This window comes from Danio rerio, chromosome 23, assembly GCF_052040795.2.
Source record: "Danio rerio strain M-AB ecotype USA chromosome 23, GRCz13ab, whole genome shotgun sequence".
Taxonomy (NCBI): Eukaryota; Metazoa; Chordata; class Actinopteri; order Cypriniformes; family Danionidae; genus Danio; species Danio rerio.
In genome coordinates, this window is record NC_141043.1 from 39,765,001 (window position 1) to 39,785,910 (window position 20,910).

Genomic DNA, 20,910 nt, shown 5'->3' on the forward strand with positions numbered 1-20,910 from the left:
CCAAAAGTGGTTGCTAGGGCGTGGCCAGAAAGTTTAAAGGTGATCAGTCATTGGCAGTTTGATAGTCTGAGTTAAATCAGCCCAGTTAGAAGTCTGTGTGACATTCTGATGCGGAGTTATGAGGTCACAAAGTTTGACCCAATGTTACGTCTATGGGATTTTTCCGACGGTCCCGGGACGTTTTTCGGGAAACCGAAAGTCGGATCAGTCGGAAAGGATATAGCAACTCGAGTCAGAATAGTTCGGAGGTCTGACCCGAGTTTGATGGTCATAGCTTGAAAGGTCTAGGTGGAGATAGAGTTTAATTTTTAGTCTCAGAAGAAGAATAATAATATTAATAATAAAAATAATAATAAGTTTAATAGGATAACAGTAGTCTGGCTTGCTACACAAGCCAGCCTAATAATAAGTTTAATAGGATAACAGTAGTCTGGCTTGCTACACAAGCCAGCCTAATAATAATAAGTTTAATAGGATAACAGTAGTCTGGCTTGCTACACAAGCCAGCCTAATAAAGCCATAGCGAATGGCTCTATAGCTCATTAAAGGTTAACCTTTATTTAATAATTACAGTAAAGAATAAATACCGTAATGTATGCAGTGTTACTTTTGATTATATTATTCAGTTAATGTAACTGAAAACTACTGTTAGATAACTGAAAAGCCTTAAAACACTGTTAATTTAAGATCGTTTTTGATATATTTTATTTTTTTGACTTGTAGAGTTTTTTTCCTTAATTTTGTTTTGACCCTAACCAGTTTTTTTTTTTAACTGAACATACTGTAAACTCATAGCCACTTTATTAGTTACACCGTACTAGTACTGTTTTGTACCCGCTTTTGCCTTCAGAACTGCCTTAATCCTTCGTGGCATAGATTCAACAAGGCACTGGAAATATTCCTTAGAGATTTTGGTGCGTTATACACTGTGGTCATAAAGGGATGGACATGGTCAGCAACAATACCCAGGTAGGCTGTGGCGTTAAGACAATGCTCAATTGGTACTAACAGGTCCAAAGTGTGCCAAGAAAATATCTCCACACCATTACACCACCATCATCAGCCCGAACCTTTGATAAGGCAGGATGGATTCATGCTTTCATGTTGTTGATGCCAAATTCTGACCCTAGCATCCGAATGTTGCAGCAGAAATCAAGACTCATCAGACCAGGCAACATTTTTCTAATCTTCTATAGTCCAATTTTGGTAAGCCTCTGACCTCTGGCATCAACAAGGCATTTGCGCCCTCAGAACTGCCGCTCACTGGATATTTTTCCTTTTTCAGACCATTCTCTGTAAAACACTAGAGATGGTTGTGTGTGAAAACTTGGGTAGATCAGCAGTTTCTGAAATACTCAGACCAGCCCGTCTGGCACCAACAACCATGCTACCTTCAAAGTCACTGAAATCACCTATCTTCACCATTCAGATGCGCGGTTTGAACTGCGGCAGATCGTCTTGACCATGACTACATGCCTAAATGCATTGAGTTGCTGCCATGTGATTGGATGATTAGAAATTTGCATTAACAAGCAGTTGGACAGGTGTGCCTAATAAAGTGGCTGGTGAGGGTATATACTGAACTATGCCAAAATTGCGACCTTAAAACAAAAAAACTAAACAAAAGTCTATATTGTTGCACCCGTCAATGACTTTTCCTACTACGAATCTCAATGGTTTTCAGCATTCTTTAAAATATCTACGTTTGTCTTCAACAGAAAAAAGAAATTTCGAAAGCTGTGAAACCCCTTGATGGCGAGTAAACCATCAACTATTCTCTTTAACATCATTTCTTTAGGATTTCAGCTCCAGCGCTGGGTAAAGTTGTGCAACCCGAGAAGGCAGTTATGATGAATCCCATGATAATGATGAGAACACCCAAGGCCAATCCGACAAACAGCTTGAAACATGTAGAGACAATGGAGCGGCGCTCTCTGGAACGACACATGACAAAAGTAAACTGTTTGCAAACATTACTTAATTTCGAGTGAGTTTACATCTGCGCCCTGACACGGTGATAAATGATCGTGCATTCCGTGCATTCGTTCGATTACATCTGCGTTCCATATCATGTAGCGTGCGTAAACACACAAGCAGACACTTCAGCATGCCTCGCAAAGCACACAAGCCATCAATCACCCAGCGCGACCCACATAACATTTTTTTCTGAATTCGGCAAACGAAATTATATACTGTTTGAGAAGAGGAGCTGTTCATGCATACAGCGTTTCTGGCCCCCTGAGGAGACTGCAAAAGCCATTAGAGAGACGCGTGGAGCTTCCAAGAAACACAAACAGTTGCGTATGTGTCCGCGGCAGAGCCCTATCAGATCCACCCAGGGGCTTTTATGTGCGATACTCGAGCTGCCTGCATTTCCACACTGTGGCAAAGACAACAAGTAGCGGAGAGGCTGCCGGTGGAGGCAGATGCAGATCTACACATCTGACATATAGAGCAGAGATTAGGCCAAGAGGGTACCTGCCTCCAACAACCACAATACGGGCGCTGGGAATGGCATTTGTGCAAGCTCCTGTCATCGTCCAACAATAAACTATGAGCACTTTAAGAAAGTAAACTCTTTGAAGCGTGTATCGATCTATCAATCAACCTTTATTTATCAACCTTTATTTATATAGCACCTTACTACAACCAAGGTTGACCAAAGTGCCTTACACTATTAAAAACCAATTATACACTACCTGACAAAAGTCTTGTCGCCTATCCAAGTATCCAAGAACAACAAATAATAACTTGACTTCTAGTTGATCATTTGGTATCAGAAGTGGCCTATATAAAAGGCAAAGGCCTCTAGATTACGCTTATTTTACCAAAATTAAATATGATCATGTCTTGATTTTTAGTTATTTAATCAGGACTGTAAAGTCTGACTTTGCTTAGACTAGTCTTGTCACTTAATAGAAATAATGTACAGTATAGAACAGGGGTCACCAACCCTGTTCCTGGAGAGCTACCTTCCTGCAGAATTCAGTCCCAACCCTGATCAAACACACCTGAACCAATTAATTGTACCTAAAGCAGCACTTGATAATTACAAACAGGTGTGTTTGGTCAGGGTTGCAACTAAAATCTGCAGGAAGGTAGCTCACCAGGAACAGGGTTGGTGACCCCTGGTATAGAATATAAAGTCATGGACCAGTGGGAAAAGAGTTAATGTTGTGTATGACTCCTATGAGCTTGGAGGACTGCATCCATACATCTCTGCAATAATTCAAATAACTTATTAATAAAGTCATCTGGAATGGCAAAGAAAGAGTTCTTGCACTACTCTCAAAGTTCATCAAGACTCTTTGGATTCATCTTCAATGCCTCCTCCTTCATCTTACCCCAGACATGCTCAATAATGTTCATTTCTGGTGACTAGGCTGGCCAATCTTGGAGCACTTTTTGCTTTCAGGAAGTTTGATGTGGAGGCTGAAGTATGAGCACTATCCTGCTGAAGAATTTACCCTCTCCTGTGGTTTGTAATGTAATGGGCAGCACAAATGTCTTGATAACTCAGGCTGTTGATGTTGCCATCCAGTCTGCAGATCTCTTGCAAGGCTCCCATACTGAATGTAACCCCAAAACCATGATTAATGGGCAGTACAATTGTCTTAATACATTTGTTTACATGCATCTGCCACTTTTCCAAATCATCAACTTGAAGTCAAGTTATTATTTGTTGTTTTTACAACTGGGATTGACGCAAGACTTTTGTAGTGTACAACACAACTAAAAACCAAACAATACAAAACCAATACAAGAAATATCTATAAAATACAGCAAAACATTAAAAATTTTGAACAAGTAGGTCTTAAGCTTGGCTTTAAAAAAGGGGCAGATCAGGGATTTTACAAAGCTCAGTAGGAAGGGTATTCAAAGTTTAGGACCTGCCACTGCAAATAAGTGTGGCGTAAAAATTAAAGCCTAAACAAGAACAAGTGCTGCAAATTAGCTAGATAAATAAATAAGTGTAATTCAGCTTTTGGACCAATTTAATATTAGGTGGCCTTGACTAACATGTACTTAAGACTAAAATAATACTTTGGAAAAAGGTACTTATTGTGTAAATACATGGTTTTACAATGTACTTATACTCGATTAAATACTTGGATGTAATTACTGTACATCTGTAATTTCCTTTCCTGTAATTTGCCTTGCACCTTATTCCATCCTTAAAACCAACCCATACCACAAAACCTGTCCCAAACCCTACCCGTATCCCAGCTCAATAGCACTAGAAGTGTTCTGCAATACATTATGATAACATTAAGTACATTGTATTTTTATTTTGATGTAAGTACATATTAGTTAAGGACACTTAATATGAAGTGAGACCCAGCTTATTTTTTAAATTCATTTTATCATGAGCACCTTTATTCATATACAGAGCAAAACTATATATATATACTACTATTTATTTTTCAATAAACACTAGAATGTGGCCTGCATTTTATTTCTTCTGACTCATGTACATGTTTACCATGGTTTGCAGAACTCGCTGACATTTGCATTACAATGATCTAAGCTAAAATTTCATTTACTAGATCTACACCAGCATTCTACACTACTCTCCTGCCTGCCTTAATTACTGAAATGTTTCACAAATTGAAATATCATGGATTTGACTCTTTTCTTCATCTATGTTGAGCTATACGAACCATTTAAATAGTAAAAAGCACTATAGAAATAAAGATTAATGGAAAAAAATGTGGTCAAGCATATTTAAAACAGGAACTATTGGATGACATATTAGAAACACTCTATTTAAGAATTAAATCACAGCAACAAAATTCTAATTAATTGAGTAACATACTTTATATTTATAAACGTATATATTTTAATAATCGTCATTTTAAATCAAAGCCAATTTACATGCGGATTTTGTCTGTAAAGCAGATTCTGTCAATCTTCAGCAACTGCTTTCAGATGGAGAAGTGTTTAATTGTAGACTATTTAATCAACATGATTTTTTAAATCATTCAGTAATTTGACAGTTGTTGTATCGCTTCTCAGTGAACTTTGGCTCTGTGTTGCTGCTACATCTGACAGTATGTATAAATACCACATCTATTAATGTGGCTTTAAGCTGCGTCACACTCGACTTTTTTCCCCATAGACTTCCATTCATACGCGCACAAATACGTCAGACGGAAAACGCAAGCTTGTGCGACAAGTTTCACAGTTCGCTCCAAATTTCATAACTTAAGTAGTGTTTGAAATAAATCCTTCTGAAAGATGATTCCATAGTCATGTGGTTATTAGTTATATTGAATCATTGAAAGCAGATAAACCCTCTTCTTGAAGTTACTGTGATTATTAGGAAAAACATTTTCAAGTCCTTTCATTTCTCAAATGTAACCTTTCGTTTACAGCATTGCGGTTCAATGAGAAAATCTGGCTTTGTTTAAATATTATCATAAATCCAGCAAAACATAATTTTGTTTTAGAGATGGCAGGCACTTTTTCCAGGGGTTTTATAGTAATTGCTACTACGTCATTGGGTAGGCGTGGCCTATTTTTGAATTTGCATTGGTTGCGGATCATGCACAGATTTTGAAAAGAGCGGTTTACAATATATACCTGGATGCGTTCAAATGCTTTTAAATGCACTACTAATTATAGCTGTCTAGGGGTGCGTTTCCCAAAACCATCGTTAGCCAAATAAGGTCGCAAGTTTCGTCGTTATAAACATAGTTTGTTGATTTGCCGTTTCCCAAATCCGTCGCACCAACAAACATTCGCAAACTTGAGCACTTGCAACTACAGCTCTGGAGCTGTAGTTAGAAACATAGTTCCCACTTATCCCCCATATGCCCTATTCATTAAGAACATTCTAACATTCAAAGTTGGAAATATTAAAAATAAAAAAGCATTAAGGTCATATCTCTTAGGTGCAGTTTGCTTTCTAACTATTTTTACAGTTCAGTTTTAGCGATCTCCATGTTTACAATTGTGCACTTTGAAAACATTGATATCATTTTGAACACAGCCTCATGACGAAAGCTATAGGCGACCTATTATTTAAAAGCGGAATTTATGTTACGTTTCTAAAGCTTGTTGAAACAAGAAGCATACGTTAATACTTTTAATTTATAGTTAAAAGTTTTAACAGCTTATGCTAAATCGTGATTCAGATTTATTTTACAGCCCTATGAAACTATGTGGATGTTTACCAATAATCCATCAAACTAAATTTGTAAATGTCATTTTGATGACTTTTTTTTTTTTTTTTTTTTTACATCAACTCGTATATAAAACAGGATTAAAAATAAGGTTTTTTTTTTTCTCTGCCCCAGCATTGATGAAAGCCTAGAAGCTAATCTGCCTAAAACTTGGCAAATAAGCTGACGAAACACCCAGGCAAATAGCACAATGGAGTGCCGAAAGAGGTCAGATAGACTGGTGACAGATGAACTGTTGTGCTTCTTGCCTAAACACTTCAAAAGCTGATCTCCACTTTAAACCATGAGTGTTTCCAAAATAAATGAGGACACTAGGGTTTCAGGAACACACTCCCTCGATGGATTCATGGGAAGCGCAAGCTGGAACCAAAGCCTCGATTGAAAGGAAAAGGTTGGTGTGAGAGCGGTAAGGTCAGGAGGTGATCAGGGTCTAAACTGTTCACGCAGACATGGTCACAAAGGCTCCGGTTCGCACTTCCGCCCCTCGTTACAACCCACAAAATCTTTGTCTTGCATCCTAGCAACTCCGTGTATATTCCGGATGCATGCGTACGAGCTCATTTAGCCAGACCCAGTGGTGTTCACGGAGTTCACTGATCTCCGATAGCTGAAACTGTCGGAGAACAGAGTAGCTTGTAATTCAGTCCATCTAATGTTCAGCGGAGATCCTGCCATTACCCAGGTTTGTTGTCATTACATTGTTGTTCCTCAAATGCTGACACGCGCACTTGATGTTGTAACAATTAACAACCTCATTGTTCGTAAAAGAACATCTCTTCAGACACAGGATGCAAAGTACAGGGTACACGTCCAATGAGAGTAAACAGTAATTAGTCTGCTATGCTTTACCTGATATTTGATACGTAATGAAACACAGATACAAAGTTCCACAACGAGTCTAAATGAGTAAAAAAAAAAACAATAGATTACTCTCTGTTTCTCTGAGCAACCGATGGCCTTGCACGACTCAACTCTTTGTTTACTGTCTGTAGTTCCCAACCTGAGACTAATTACCCCTCGCTTTCCTTATGACCTCGTACAGAAGAACAGGAAGAGGGAAGAACACGGTGGTCACGTTCTTGTTCCCACCGCGCATGCAAGATCTCCAGTTGTTGACTCACCCTCAATGAGCAAGCTTATTATCGTTAACCATAGATAAAGACGTTTTGTTAAAGGGGTAGTTAGCCAAAAAAAATTTTTAAATCTGTCATTTACTCATCCTTCACTTGTGCCTATTTGAGTTTCTTTCTTCTGTTAAACACAAAGGAAGAAATACCGTAGAATTTTCGGAGGAAAAAACAAGTGATTGATAGTTTTTTGTTGTTGTTGTTGTTCCTACTTTGTTTGCTTTTTTCCCAACAAGCTTCAGAATATCTTGTTTTGTGTTAAACAGAAGACAGAAAAAACTTTAGAACGGTTTGAGTGTGAGGAAATGAAGAAGAAATAGAATTTATTTTGGTCAACTATCCCTTTAATTGCAATTTTAAGCATGAATAATGCTGAGTTAAGACTGCACAATTTTCAAAGTAGTCACGTCACAGATGCTTTCACACTTCATGACAATGTCTGGTAGCATTTTGTCGGTGCTGTGTTTACGCTGCAAGACAGATTGACGGCAAGGGGTTTCACACTGCATGACTTTATAAGAGAAAGAATCGCTGACAATTTTGTCTCGGTCCACAAACTACATCTCACAACCAAACACACGTAAGAATGACAGGGAAACAGCATGAGGTTATTATTAACTACATACAGTATGGCTCATTTCCACTGAGTGGTACAGTACAGTACGGTACGGGTCACCTTTATCAGGCTTGCATTTCCACTGCTAAAAGGGTACCAATGGAACTCTTTTGGTGGGCGTGGTGAATGACAAAAAGTTTCAGGTTAGGTAATTTTCGCTCGAGGAAAAGTCTACAGTAAAGCTCTATGGGTCATTCACATCATATGAGAAGCACTTCCCACAAAACAGATGCTTTACACACATAAATACTTCAGTATAAATGTTTTATACTAACTTTTTTATGAACATAATTTGATCATAACTGCAGATCAAAGATAGTGTGAAATAACCTTCTGTAATGTGTGCAATTATATCAAATAAATAAATAAATGCAACATATATGAACACATACAGACCCTTACAGTCTCCGATATGTTACCACTTACAGAAAAACTACACAAAGCATACATTTAGTCCTTATTTAGGTTAATAAACAACACGAAATATAGCCCACAGTAAGTGCAAACCTCTCATATGTGTCTTTAATCTTCAGCAGCACATGTAGCCTCTTGTTAGAGAATAATCACGTCATTCTAAGTTTATAATAGTCCAATAGGCGATGATAATAGTTAAACATGGCAGTTTGTTCATGTTTTAGGTTGCTGACGCATCATTTGCTGCTGTTTTTCTGGCTTCTACTTGGTTTTTTTGTGCTTCACTCTCGCGTTTGTTTTTTTCTGACAGAAGTGGACTCAAAAAGTTTGTTCTTTCAAATATAGACGTGGTCACGAGCTTTCTGGACAAACTAAAACCGCTCGCACTTTTAGATGGGCTTGTGAAACAACAACAGGGCACAGCAGATTTTGTTCTTCATAGCTTTGTGGCTGTTCATCAAGACGATGACAAGGTTTGTCTTGTCTGTGTATTTATAACATGGCGGTTCCTTTGTTTTCATTTTGGCTTGGTGTGCAAGCGAATGATGCATCTCTGTAAAGCAATAGCGTTCAGCTGCGCATCTAGCTCTGCATTTTGGTACTCTTGGTACCCTTTACAAAGGGTTCGGTTCGGTATGCCTTTGACAATAGAAGCGGCCATAAAACCGTACCACTCAGTGGAAACGGGCCAATAATGAAAAAGAAGTCTTTAGTGGAGTAGAAAATGTACTTATTTTGCTCAACTGGCTTTTGAAGGGAATTGAAAATTGATCACAAACTTTTTTCTTTTTAAACCTGGTTGTGGTATTGCTCAGATGACACGTCAAACAGGCACTTTTAACTTCAGGCATTTTTCGGTGGCTTCTCAAAAACCTGCCGGTGAGTCAACACCGGGGCTAATATCATGCTGTCAGCGTAAGAGAGATACATTCAAACAAATGTATGAAAATTGAAAGTTTTGAAAAACTTTGGTGGAAATGTTTACTCCTTGCATACGAGATGATAGTTCAGTTTTACATTCTTCGGTGCTGTGTGACATGTCATGTGACCAGGTTTTAAGTTTGGTGTGTAAACAATTGGTCTGGTCAGTACATGTTTTTTTGTGTGTGTTTGATTTTTTTTATTTAATTGTTTTTTTTTAAATATATAAACATATCCGGGGGTCTAAACAATCATTTTGGATTCTTGTTTACTTTTCTTCTACCCTATCAAAATGTACAATAATATTCCAAAATGGGGGTGGTGAGGTAGCTCACTGGTTAGCACTGTCGCCAAGCAAGAAGGTCACTGGTTTGAGTCATGGCTAGACCAGTTGGCATTTCTATGTGGAGTTTACATGTTCTCCCTGTGTTCAAGTGGGTTTCCTCCGGGTGCAATGGTTTCCCCCACAGTCCAAAGACATGCGCTACAGGTGAATTGAATAAGCTAAATTTGCTTTAGTATGTGTGTTAATGAGTGAATGGATGTTTTCCAGTATTGGGTTGTGGCTGGAAGGTCATCTGCTGTGTAAAACATATGCTGGAATAGTTGGTGGCTCAGTCTGCTGTGGTGACCTCTGATAATAAGGGACTAAACCGAAGGAAAATGAATGAATAAATGTTTTAAAATGTGTGATATTTATAAAACTGAAATTAAGTAAAAGCAATTAATTTTCCGCTGTTTTTTTTCATACAGTGAAAGCAAACAGAGTCCAAAAATGACAAACAGCACCATAACAACACCTTAAAAAGTAGTTCAATGACTCACATTTCAAACCAAACATGATTGAGAAGCATGCCAGAGGGGAGAATTTTTAGCCAGTAATGACTTCAAATTCTGGTCTGTTGCTCACACAGTGATTCTAAAGGGCTTTAAAAAGACTGATAGCGCATGACTCATATTCTGCAAATCTTATACAGTGTAGTTTTGGACCTTGACAGTCACTGGTCACCATTTGACAGAAGAAACACAAGTGATTTGGCTCAACTTGTATATGAGTACATGATGACAGATGAGTGAACTTTTCATCTGAGTATGACACTTCTCAAACTGTTGCTTCTATTTGCACACACTGCGCCTCAGGGCATGTTATAATGTCAAACCATGCCTGTTATGAGGTCACAGTGTTGTGGAGACGCATAAGCAATATCTTGGTTTATATTCAGACCTTACTGTACACTCATTTTTATCCATTTGTTTTTATCCATACCAGGGTATATACACAAATCAGAGAGTGAAATAGAACACATTTTAAGACTGTATTCATACATTTTAAAACTCATCGCCCCTTTAGGTTTCACTCGTTAACATTGGCGACATTTTAACTTACAGTATATTTACTAAATACTGATTGTACTTTCATTGATTTAAGCCAACGCAATTATTAGAAGAAACTTCTAAAGGCTTTTTCAAAGGATCTTTTCTGTTTTTCATATGAGGGCAAAAAAAAAAAGTTTCAAAAAAGCGGAGTAAGGGTATACTGTTTCTGAACCGTTTGAAATCCCCACCATTACAGAACAGGTTTTAAATGTGTCATGCAATGGGTTATATGCACAACCAGTGCTTTTTAGCCAGCAATAAACTTCTGCTGAAGGGTTAAAGAGACTACTTTCAATTTCATAATGTTTCTATACAGCATCAATGTTGTAATGTAATTAAAATACATTCAGTTGAATAGACTTAAGCATTCGTTAGTTCAAGCGTAAAATGAGATGAAAGACAGTGTAAATGCTAGCACCATCAGTAGCAGCATGCTAGTGCAAAAACGCTATTGAAAATACTGGAGTAAAATAATTCTGGCAGGGAAAAATGTAATTTAATGCAGTGCTTCCTTTCTGGTCTGAGACCCCCTTTATATCGTATATCAATCAGGCAGTGAAGATCACTCATTTTTAAAGAAATCAGATCTTAAACATGCTGATTTTGTAATGGTTCAACAGAATAATTTGGGCTGGCTGACTGAAAATTAAAAGTCACTGTGCATGTATCCCAATGTGTAATCATCACTGACCAATAGCAGCTCAAAAATGGACCACAACAAACTCACCAAAAAGTTTGTTTTGGTGAGCTGTTTGAACTTGTAACAAATTTTAAATATACTCAAAAAGATCTTAGTTTTGGTCAGATTTTGTTCAAAATGACGTGATATCATTCCTCAATTTTGTTTGAGGTATATTGGTGGCTTAAATAAGTACCAATACAGCAGATGACTTACTCTTCTTGCCAGACCCAGGGCGATATAGCACTTCTCTCCGGGATCCACAATCTCCACTTCAAAATAGTGACTTCTGGTGGTGAGGGGCTGCCGGGCCTGAGCAAGACCCACGTCCATCAAGCTCTTCCCTTTCCCAACATATTCCAGAAGCTGTGGCAAAGACATCATAGACTTAATCAGAATTCAATTAAATCAATTAAATTATCAGATGACTTTAAACAAATTTCACACTTTGTAGGAAGCCTTTGACATGCAGAAAATTTCATCAACCGAACTCCAGTTTGGAGCACACTAGGACTTTGCAATATATCGTTTCAGTATCAATATTGCAGTGTGATCATTATCAATAGTCACATCACAAGAAATGCAATGTGTTGTGACTTTATTATACTGTATCATTTGCGTGTTTATAAGGCCTGTGACCGTATGAGGATTTTAAAAGCATTCAAGCATAAGACATTGTGTTATTAGTAACTTTAATAAAAATACATTTTATTGAACTATTTTAATATTTGTTATTAAGTTACTGTACCTAAATACTGTAAGAAAATGACACAACACTGTTATAAGAGTTCACACTAAGATATTAGCTTGATAATAATTGAAGGTTTGACATGCTGTCCCAGGAGAGAATCCTGAGCTCAGAGATAACTGAGCACGAGCTCCCGCATAGTCATTTAGCATGAAAAAGGGGTCTGAAATCAGGTAGGTCTAGAAAGCTCCCCTGGTAAAGAAGGAAAAAGAGAAAATGGGGCGATTCTTCCAAAGTGAAGATAAGGGAAATAAGGTGAAAAGGGCTATTTATTGTAGGTTTGGATTAATCTAATGGGTTAACTGATGATTGCAGATAAGAGACCAGCCACAATGAATCATATCATGTGCTCCTCTCAAAATTGGTTTCTAAAACTTCCTTCCTTCATTCATTCATTCATTCATTTTCTTGTCGGCTTAGACCCTTTATTAATCTGGGGTCGCCACAGCGGAATGAACCGCCAACTTATCCAGCAAGTTTTTACGCAGCGGATGCCCTTCCAGCCGCAACCCATCTCTGGGAAATATCCACACACACATTCACACACACATACTCATACACTACGGACAATTTAGCCTACCCAATTCACCTGTACCGCATGTCTTTGGACTGTGGGGGAAACCGGAGCACCCGGAGTAAACCCACACGAAGGCAGGGAGAACATGCAAACTCCACACAGAAAACGCCAACTGAGCCGAGGTTCGAACCAGCGACCCAGCAACCTTCTTGCTGTGAGGCGACAGCACTACCTACTGCGCCACTGCCTCGCCTTATAAAACTTCACTTATTTTAAATGTAACTTTTACTGTATGTATTTATGTAATTTGTGAATTAGATTTTATGCATATGCACATTCCTAAACAACCATTCCAATCAGTCCAAAACTATCAATTCTTTGCAAATAGAGATATTCAAGTCAACCGGTGAAATTGTATTGATATCGTCATATATCGCACAGACGAAAAAAAACATTGCAATGTTAGATTTTTTAAATTATGTGTAGTCCTAGACCACCCCGTCAAACTTATGCCGAGCTGAGACTGCATGATTTTAGTCTTGATTTTGACTTGCCCACAGGTTTTGAAAAATCATAGACAAATGACTGAAATCACAGGCAAATCGGTGCTCGTTCACTTTACTAACAATCACATAGTGTGAACTGTCAAAGATACAATCTGAGAGAATCGCTGATGATTCGCTGACAACCCATGAGAAATATCTAGACCTGTCTGAGATTCAAATCATCCCATGTGAAATCTGCAGGCCAGCAGGAGATTGGAGGAGAAGCTAAAAGTGTTTCTTTTCAGTCAAGAAATGGAGGAAAAACTAGTGTAAATTTGGCAGGAGCACTCGTGTTGGTTTGACGTTTTATCTGAGCAATATCACAACCAGGTAAGACAAAAAAAAACTATAGGTGAATTGGATAGGCTAAATTGGCTTTAGTATGTGTGTTAATGAGTGAATGGATGTTTTCCAGTATTGGGTTGTGGCTTGAAGGTCATCTGCTGTGTAAAACATATGCTGGAATAGTTGGTGGTTCAGTCTGCTGTGGCGACCTCTGATAATAAGGGACTAAACCGAAGGAAAATGAATGAATAAATGTTTTAAAATGTGTGATATTTATAAAACTGAAATTAAGTAAACGCAATGAATTTCCTGCAGTTTTTTTCATACAATAAAAGCAAATAGAGTCCAAAAATGACAAACAGGACCATAACAACACCTTAAAAAGTAGTTCAATGACTCACATTTCAAACCAAACATGATTGAGAAGCATGCCAGAGGGGAGGATTTTTAGCCAGTAATGACTTCAAATTCTGGTCTGTTGCTCACACAGTGATTCTAAAGGGCTTTAAAAAGACTGATAGCGCATGACTCATATTCTGCAAATCTTTTACAGTGTAGTTTTGGACCTTGACAGTCACTGGTCACCCGTTCACTCGTGTTGGTTTGACATGTCATCTAAGCAATATCACAACCAGGTAGGAAAAAAAAAAGTTGAGAAATTGCTAATTCCCTTCAGACCCAGGTGAGCAAAATAAGAACATTTTCAACTCCATTAAAGACTTTTTTCTCATATTTAATTAATAACAAAAGATATACTACCAGACCTTACGTTGTTTTCATGTCATTTCTTGCGTGTGTTTGGTTGTGAGACGTAGTTTGTGGACGAAGACAAAGTTGTCAGTGATTCTTCCTCTAAAGTCACGCAGTATGAAACCCTGCCACCGATCCACCGAAGCAACAGCAAAATACTACCCCAGATAGTCATACAGTGTGAAAACATCTGTGACACGGCTATTTTGAAAACCATGCAGTCTGAACTCTGCATTAATGTAAAAGCACCTAGAGGGATATTGTCATAAATCAGACATACCTACAAACTAGTCTTCCTGGCAGTGAGCAGGGATATTGGATATGCTGTGCTGCAAACATGCCTGGCTAAAACTCAGCTTTTCAAGCAAAGGAAGATCAGGGTTTATGGCAAGCTATCATGTTTACACGCATGTTTAAATACCTTTGAAAACGCTGTTTAACAAAATGATTTAGCAACGAAACTAAAGGGGCTCCATGTAAGATATCTAACGTACAGATCTTTTTTCATTTGCCAATGTGCAAACAGCTTTAAATAACAACAAATAACAAAACAGGACCTTCCACAAGCTCCCAGATTGTCTATTATTTGCATTAAAGAATCCTAAAAGAATCCTTAAGATGCAAAAATATATAACATTTTATTTTGATGGTCTATTTGAATATTAGTAGACTGCTTAATATCTGTTGATACTGCTCCTCCAACAGACATTTAACTGACTATAAGAAACTTTGCAAGTACATGTCAACTTACACTTACCCTAACCCCAGCCTAACAGTCTACTTACAATCTAATGAGAATTAGTTGGCATCTAGATGCAATGTAACTTATAGTAAATTGGACCATCAAAAATGTGACCAAAATATTATCAATATATAATACATGTTTTTTTAAGTTGGGCTCACTGGGCTGCACGGTTTTTAATAATCCTAAATGCTTGTAGCTTGTCAGACTGCATGACTTTCATGCTAATTCTGAAAAAACATGCCTCAATAATTAAATGAATAATCTTTTTTTTTTTTACTTCACAGAGCGTAGTACTTTATTCAAACAGTAGTGTGTTTTTTAAAGAAGTGACAAGCTTTACAGTAAAGACTACAGTTTACAACGACTTCCCAGTTTTGCAGTTTTTTTATTTATTTATTTTTTTATTTATGACTTTTATGGCAAATTACATAAAAAAAGACAAAACAAAATTATATTTCAAAAAGAATAGATAGTATTAATTTAAGAACATACAGTGAGAAAGAAAATAAATAAATAAATAAAATAAAAAACATACCAACAAATAAAAAGGTAAATAATAATGTGGCTTGGCAAAAACTACAATTGTACGATCACACAATACACTCTACTTTGCACTTAGGAAGGAAAAAGAATCAATTTGCTGGAACAAGGACTTGGTCTGTATTTGAAAATAAAACATGTTCTTGAATATATTTCTTAAATGGGTCCCAATTTTTCTTAAACTGGTTAGATTAGCCTCTAGACCAGGGGTGTCCAAACTCGATCCTGGATCGATCCTGCTGAGTTTAGCTCCAGCTTGCTTCAACACACCTGCCAGGAAGTTTCTCGTATATCTGGCAAGCTTGATTAGTTGGTTCATGTGTGTTTGATTAGGGTTGGAACTAAACTCTCCAGGACACCGGCTCTCCAGGACCGAGTTTGGACACCCCTGCTCTAGACAATCAAATTTTTTTCAACTTTACGAAGACATCACAGATCCACTGTTGGTTAAATGAATAATCTTTAATGAATCAATTCATTCAATAATAGAATTTCTTTGACATTTTTCCCGCATTGGTTTGAAATTGTTGCTCTGACTGCATGATCAGTCTCGGTGCTCCTATCGGTTCTTGGTTTGACAGGATCATGGCTTGTAAGATCAAGTCACACAGCAGGAAACAGTCTGAAATCTTTGGAAACTGCCAGAACTTCATCAAACAGAAAATGTAATCGCAACAACCATTAAGTGGCAGTCAGATTTTCCCAAATTTGCCACAGATGACCAAAATTGTGGCTGAAATTGCAGCATGAGCAGGGCTTTAAACAGGAAATTGTGCATGTAATCATGATTTTTATGTATTTTCAATCAAATAAATGTACAACTTTTAAACAGCAAATGTATGCATTCATCAGGAAAACCACTGAATGATGACTTCGAGCTCGAGGCAGTTAGGAGAAGAATATTTAGATGAACAATTGACATGAAATCAGATCAAGTATGGGCAAACTCGAACGCACAGAAATAATGACACATCTTTTCAATGACTTTTTCCATCAGGTGTGGAAGCAGTCAAAGATGTTGTATGATTATCAGTGACAGTTGACCTGTCTACAGTAAGTTCATGGAGTAGCAAGGGTTGGGCTTGGTCTTTCAGCTACAGACATGTGGGTGATATTGACAGCCCCACCTAGCCTTACAAATGAAAGAAGAACTCACCAATGGAACCATTTTGACATGCCGAGAGGTCAAATTTCTGTCAAACATGTCTTAAGTTTCATTCAACAGTAGCAGAAATCCGATATTATGTAATACAAATAGAAAAGACTTCCTTAACCTGTGTGTGACTCCTTATGCCCTAGTAAAGTGAAGGGCACACCTTACTGCCAGTGGGCACCGTCTTTCGGATAAGACGTTAAACCAAGGTCCTGACTTTCCGTGGTCATTAAAAATCCCACGGCACGTCTCGTAAAGAGTAGGGGGTGTAACTCGTTGTCCAGCCCAAATTCCCTCCATTAGCCCTTACCGATCATGGCATCTCAATCATCCCCATCCACTGAATTGACTGTCTCTTCCCTCCACCAATAGCTGGTGTGTGGTGAGCGCAGTGGTGCCCTTGTCCTGTGGCTGCCGTCGCATCATCCAAAAGGATGCTGCACACTGGTGGTGGTGTGGAGAGACCCCCCCTTATGATTGTGAAGCGCTTTGGATGTATGGCCATACATGATAAATCCGCTATATAAATACACATTACATTACATTTATTGGCTAGAATAATGCATAAATAGGGAAATTCTGGAAACAACTAACATTTATGGATAACAAATGGACTTTGAAGTGTTTCATTTGTATTTTTAACAACAAACATTATGTAGATAGCATTTTTGGCATATTTTGGATTAATATCTGGTATAATATGATATCATATGGTAATCTGACTAAGATTTAGCATACATCCTGATAGTTCAGGTTAAAACCTGGACAAGAGTTTTGCCATCATTCAATTCATCATACAATCAAAAACAATGAATATTTAATGGGTTAGTTCACCCTAAAATTTTAATTATCTTATTAATTTTTCTTCTAAACAAAATCGGATTAAATCAAAGAGCTCCCTGACCATAGACAGCAACTGATCAGCCTTTTTCGGGAAAAAAAAGATATAAAAAAAAAACATCTTCAAAACAGTCCATGGGTATTCAGTTGGAATATTATCAAGCTATGAAAATACTCTTGTGAAGACTTTTTTAATGATATTTGGTACCTTTCTGGACTTTGAATGAGTTTGGATAATAGCCATCCATGGAGGAAGAGGGAGCTCTTGAATTTCATCTAAAATATCATAATTTGTTCTTCAAAGTCTTGAGGGTGGTATTAATAACATGATTTCCATTTCTGAGTGAATGGACACTTTAAAAACTAACATGGTGCTTCTCTTGACAGCACATGACTTTGTGCCTAAAAAGCGCTACTGCTCTAACACTGCTGGCTGTATGGCATTGAGAGCACAGTTTCTAAATTCACAACACGGCATTGTGATTACTTTCAGATTTCAACTGGTGGCCATTAATTACTCATAAATTTCAGTGTGCAAGGGCAGAATCATTTATTGGTGCAATGGAAAGATTTCTCCAATGCAATCCACAATAACCTCTGGTATCCTTGTTTACAGTTTAACCGTACACGACTGCAGGTCAGACGGAGACTCTGACAGGGGGCCTCATCTAACCACATGCTGATCATGACCACACTTTTTCTACAAAAAAGTTCAGAACTGTGCGTGCAAAAGTCCAATGCAGCTAAATGGACATGAACAGATTGCTGTCAGTTGTCCAAGAACATCCCCCACTGACATCCAACTAAACTGATCAGTGTTCGATATGCAAAAATGTGCATTTCTCAAACAGAAGACAGTCTCTTCTCATTTCCTGAGGCTGCAACCACCAAGGGTCTGATATTCATTCATTGCTATTAAAGGAACACTTCACTTTTTGGGGTAAAACCTCATTTTATAACCCTATTTAGAGGTAAACAGTTCAGTTTTATCCATTTTGAATCCATTCAACTGATCTTACGGTCCGATGGGAAGACTTTTAGCTTAGCTTAGCACAATTCATTTATTCTGATTAGACCATTAGCATTTTATTTTTGATAAATGTCCTGTTTAAAGCTTACATCGAGCGTTAAGACAGACAGAAAATGAAATGTTTCTATATTCTAGGCCAATATGGCTACAAACTAAACTTTTGTGAATTCTTTGATATGCTAATGGTCTAATCCGATTAAATTAATTATGCTAAGCTAAGCTAAATGTGCTCCTGCCAGACCTGAAAATGGGCTGAATGAATTAAAAAATGGTAAAACTCAATTGTTTAACTCTAGGAAACTTATAAACTGAGCGTTTCCTTGCAAAATGGAGTGTGCAATGCAAAGTTGTTCAACATCAACCTCTTTCATGCCAGGACAGTTGCCTGCTCATTTGAGGATGGAGGCAAAATTGCATCTAGTCACACCTTCCTGCCTCCTTGATGCTGAGTAATGGGAAGGCTGTCTACCTTTATACCACTCCTAAGGCTTTTAACAGTTCCCAGCATGCACGGATGACAGCGCTGACAGATCCGACATGCTCTCGAACGTCACCATCCCCAGATCTACGTGGAGGCGGCAGCTTGTTTTGTTGACCCGCTGCCCCGGCAACACGTCCAACATTGCGAGCAAAACTTCCTGTTGGCGTTGGACACAAAAACAGAGACGCCCACAAGTGAAGTAGCGGAGATGTTTGTCTTGTTCAACTCACGTCTTCAGCCCTTTAAAACGGTCTATGATTTGACAGCCTCAAATAATGTTGTTAAAAGTTGTCTGTCGGATAGCAGTTAGGGGCTGTCGAAATGTAATTTAACCTTAATTCAACTAGTTCTTCAGAAAGTGTTAAGTCAAACTTGGCATTCAGCTGCTTGTTTAATTGACACAACATCATAATAAAAGCCTCAACATGCAGACTCCGTTTTGAGGAGCGCTGGGAATTCCTGTCACTTTCCAAGACGGGTTTAAAAAAGCAAAACAAAATTATTTCAAATGATCTATGACAGAAAAGTACTTTTGTATGTTTACATCATGTCGTCCCAGTAAAATTCTTACTCTTGGACAAGATGTGGCAAGTATATCCCCATCCCTTTTTTTTTACCTGCGTAAAGAGGTAATGAGATAACTGAAGTCCATATTTTTATATGGGTTTGAATAAAATGTATAATAAAAACATACTATTGTGCAATCAAAAAAGTGAAATTGGTTTATTTTGTCTGAGGAAAAATATAGTATATATATATACAAAAAGAAATCATATCATTTAGTCCTGGTTCACCTTTTAACAAATAAACCTTAAGCTCAAAAGTAAGTAAATAAATAAATAAAATATTATTTATTTTATGTCATATACTAAACACTGACAGACCACTTTATGAGGTACACCTATCCAACTCAATCAATTTCTGCTGCTACATTCAAATGGTAGGGTCAGAATTTGCTGTCAACAACATGAAAGCATGAATCCATCCTGCCCTGTATGAACAGTTCAGGCTGATATTTTCTTGACACTTAGAAGACGTTAGAATAAATTGAGCCTTGTGTCAACGCCACAGTCTACCTGAGTATTACTGCTGACCATGTTCATCCCTTTATGACCACAGTGTACCCATCTTCTTATGGCTACTTCCAGAAAGATAACACACCATGTCATAAAGTGTGAATCATCTCAGACTGTTTTCTTGAACATGACAATGAGTTCACTGTACTCAAATGGCCTCTACAGTAACCAGATCTCATTGGGATGTTGTAGAGATTTGCATCGTGAATGTGCAGAAAAATTTTCAGTATAGAATATTAAGTCATGGTGCAGTGGAAAAAGAATTAATATTGTGTATGACTCCTATGAGCTTGGAGGACTGCATCCATACATCTCTGCACTGACTCAAATAACTTATTAATAAAGTCATCTGCAATGGCAAAGAAAGCGTTCTTACAGGATTCCCAGTTCATCAAGATTCTTTCGATTAATCTTCAATGCCTCCTCCATCTTACCCCAGACATGCTCAATAATGTATATTTCTGGTGACTAGGCTGGTCAATCCTGGAGCACCTTGACCTTCTTTGCTTTCAGGAACTTGTGATGTGGAGGCTGAAGTATGAGAAGGGGCGCTATCCTGCTGAAGAATGTGTCCTCTCCTGTTGTTTGTAATGTAATGGGCAGCACAAATGTCTTGACAGCTCAGGCTGTTGATGTTGCCATCCACTCTGCAGATTGCTCACACACCCCCATACTGAATGTAACCCCAAACCATGATTTTTCGTTCACCAAACTTGACTAATTTCTATGAGAATCTTGGGTCCATGCAGGTTCCAATAGGTCTTCTGCAGTATTTGTGATGCAGTTAAGAAGATGATTCATCGGAAAAATCTTGCCCACTTTTTTTAATAATCAACAAGAAGTCAAGTTATTATTTGCTGCTCTTACCACTGAGACTGACG

The 20,910-nt window shown here is 37.9% G+C and overlaps 1 protein-coding gene across 1 annotated transcript in view; it reads right to left on the reverse strand.

Moving 5' to 3' along the window:
- Positions 1-20,910, reverse strand: part of spryd3 (SPRY domain containing 3) — a 95,462-nt gene that overhangs the window by 29,628 nt on the left and 44,924 nt on the right. The window contains 1 exon segment of the mRNA NM_001105694.1: positions 11,536-11,685. Coding sequence (NP_001099164.1) covers positions 11,536-11,685 — 150 coding nt within the window.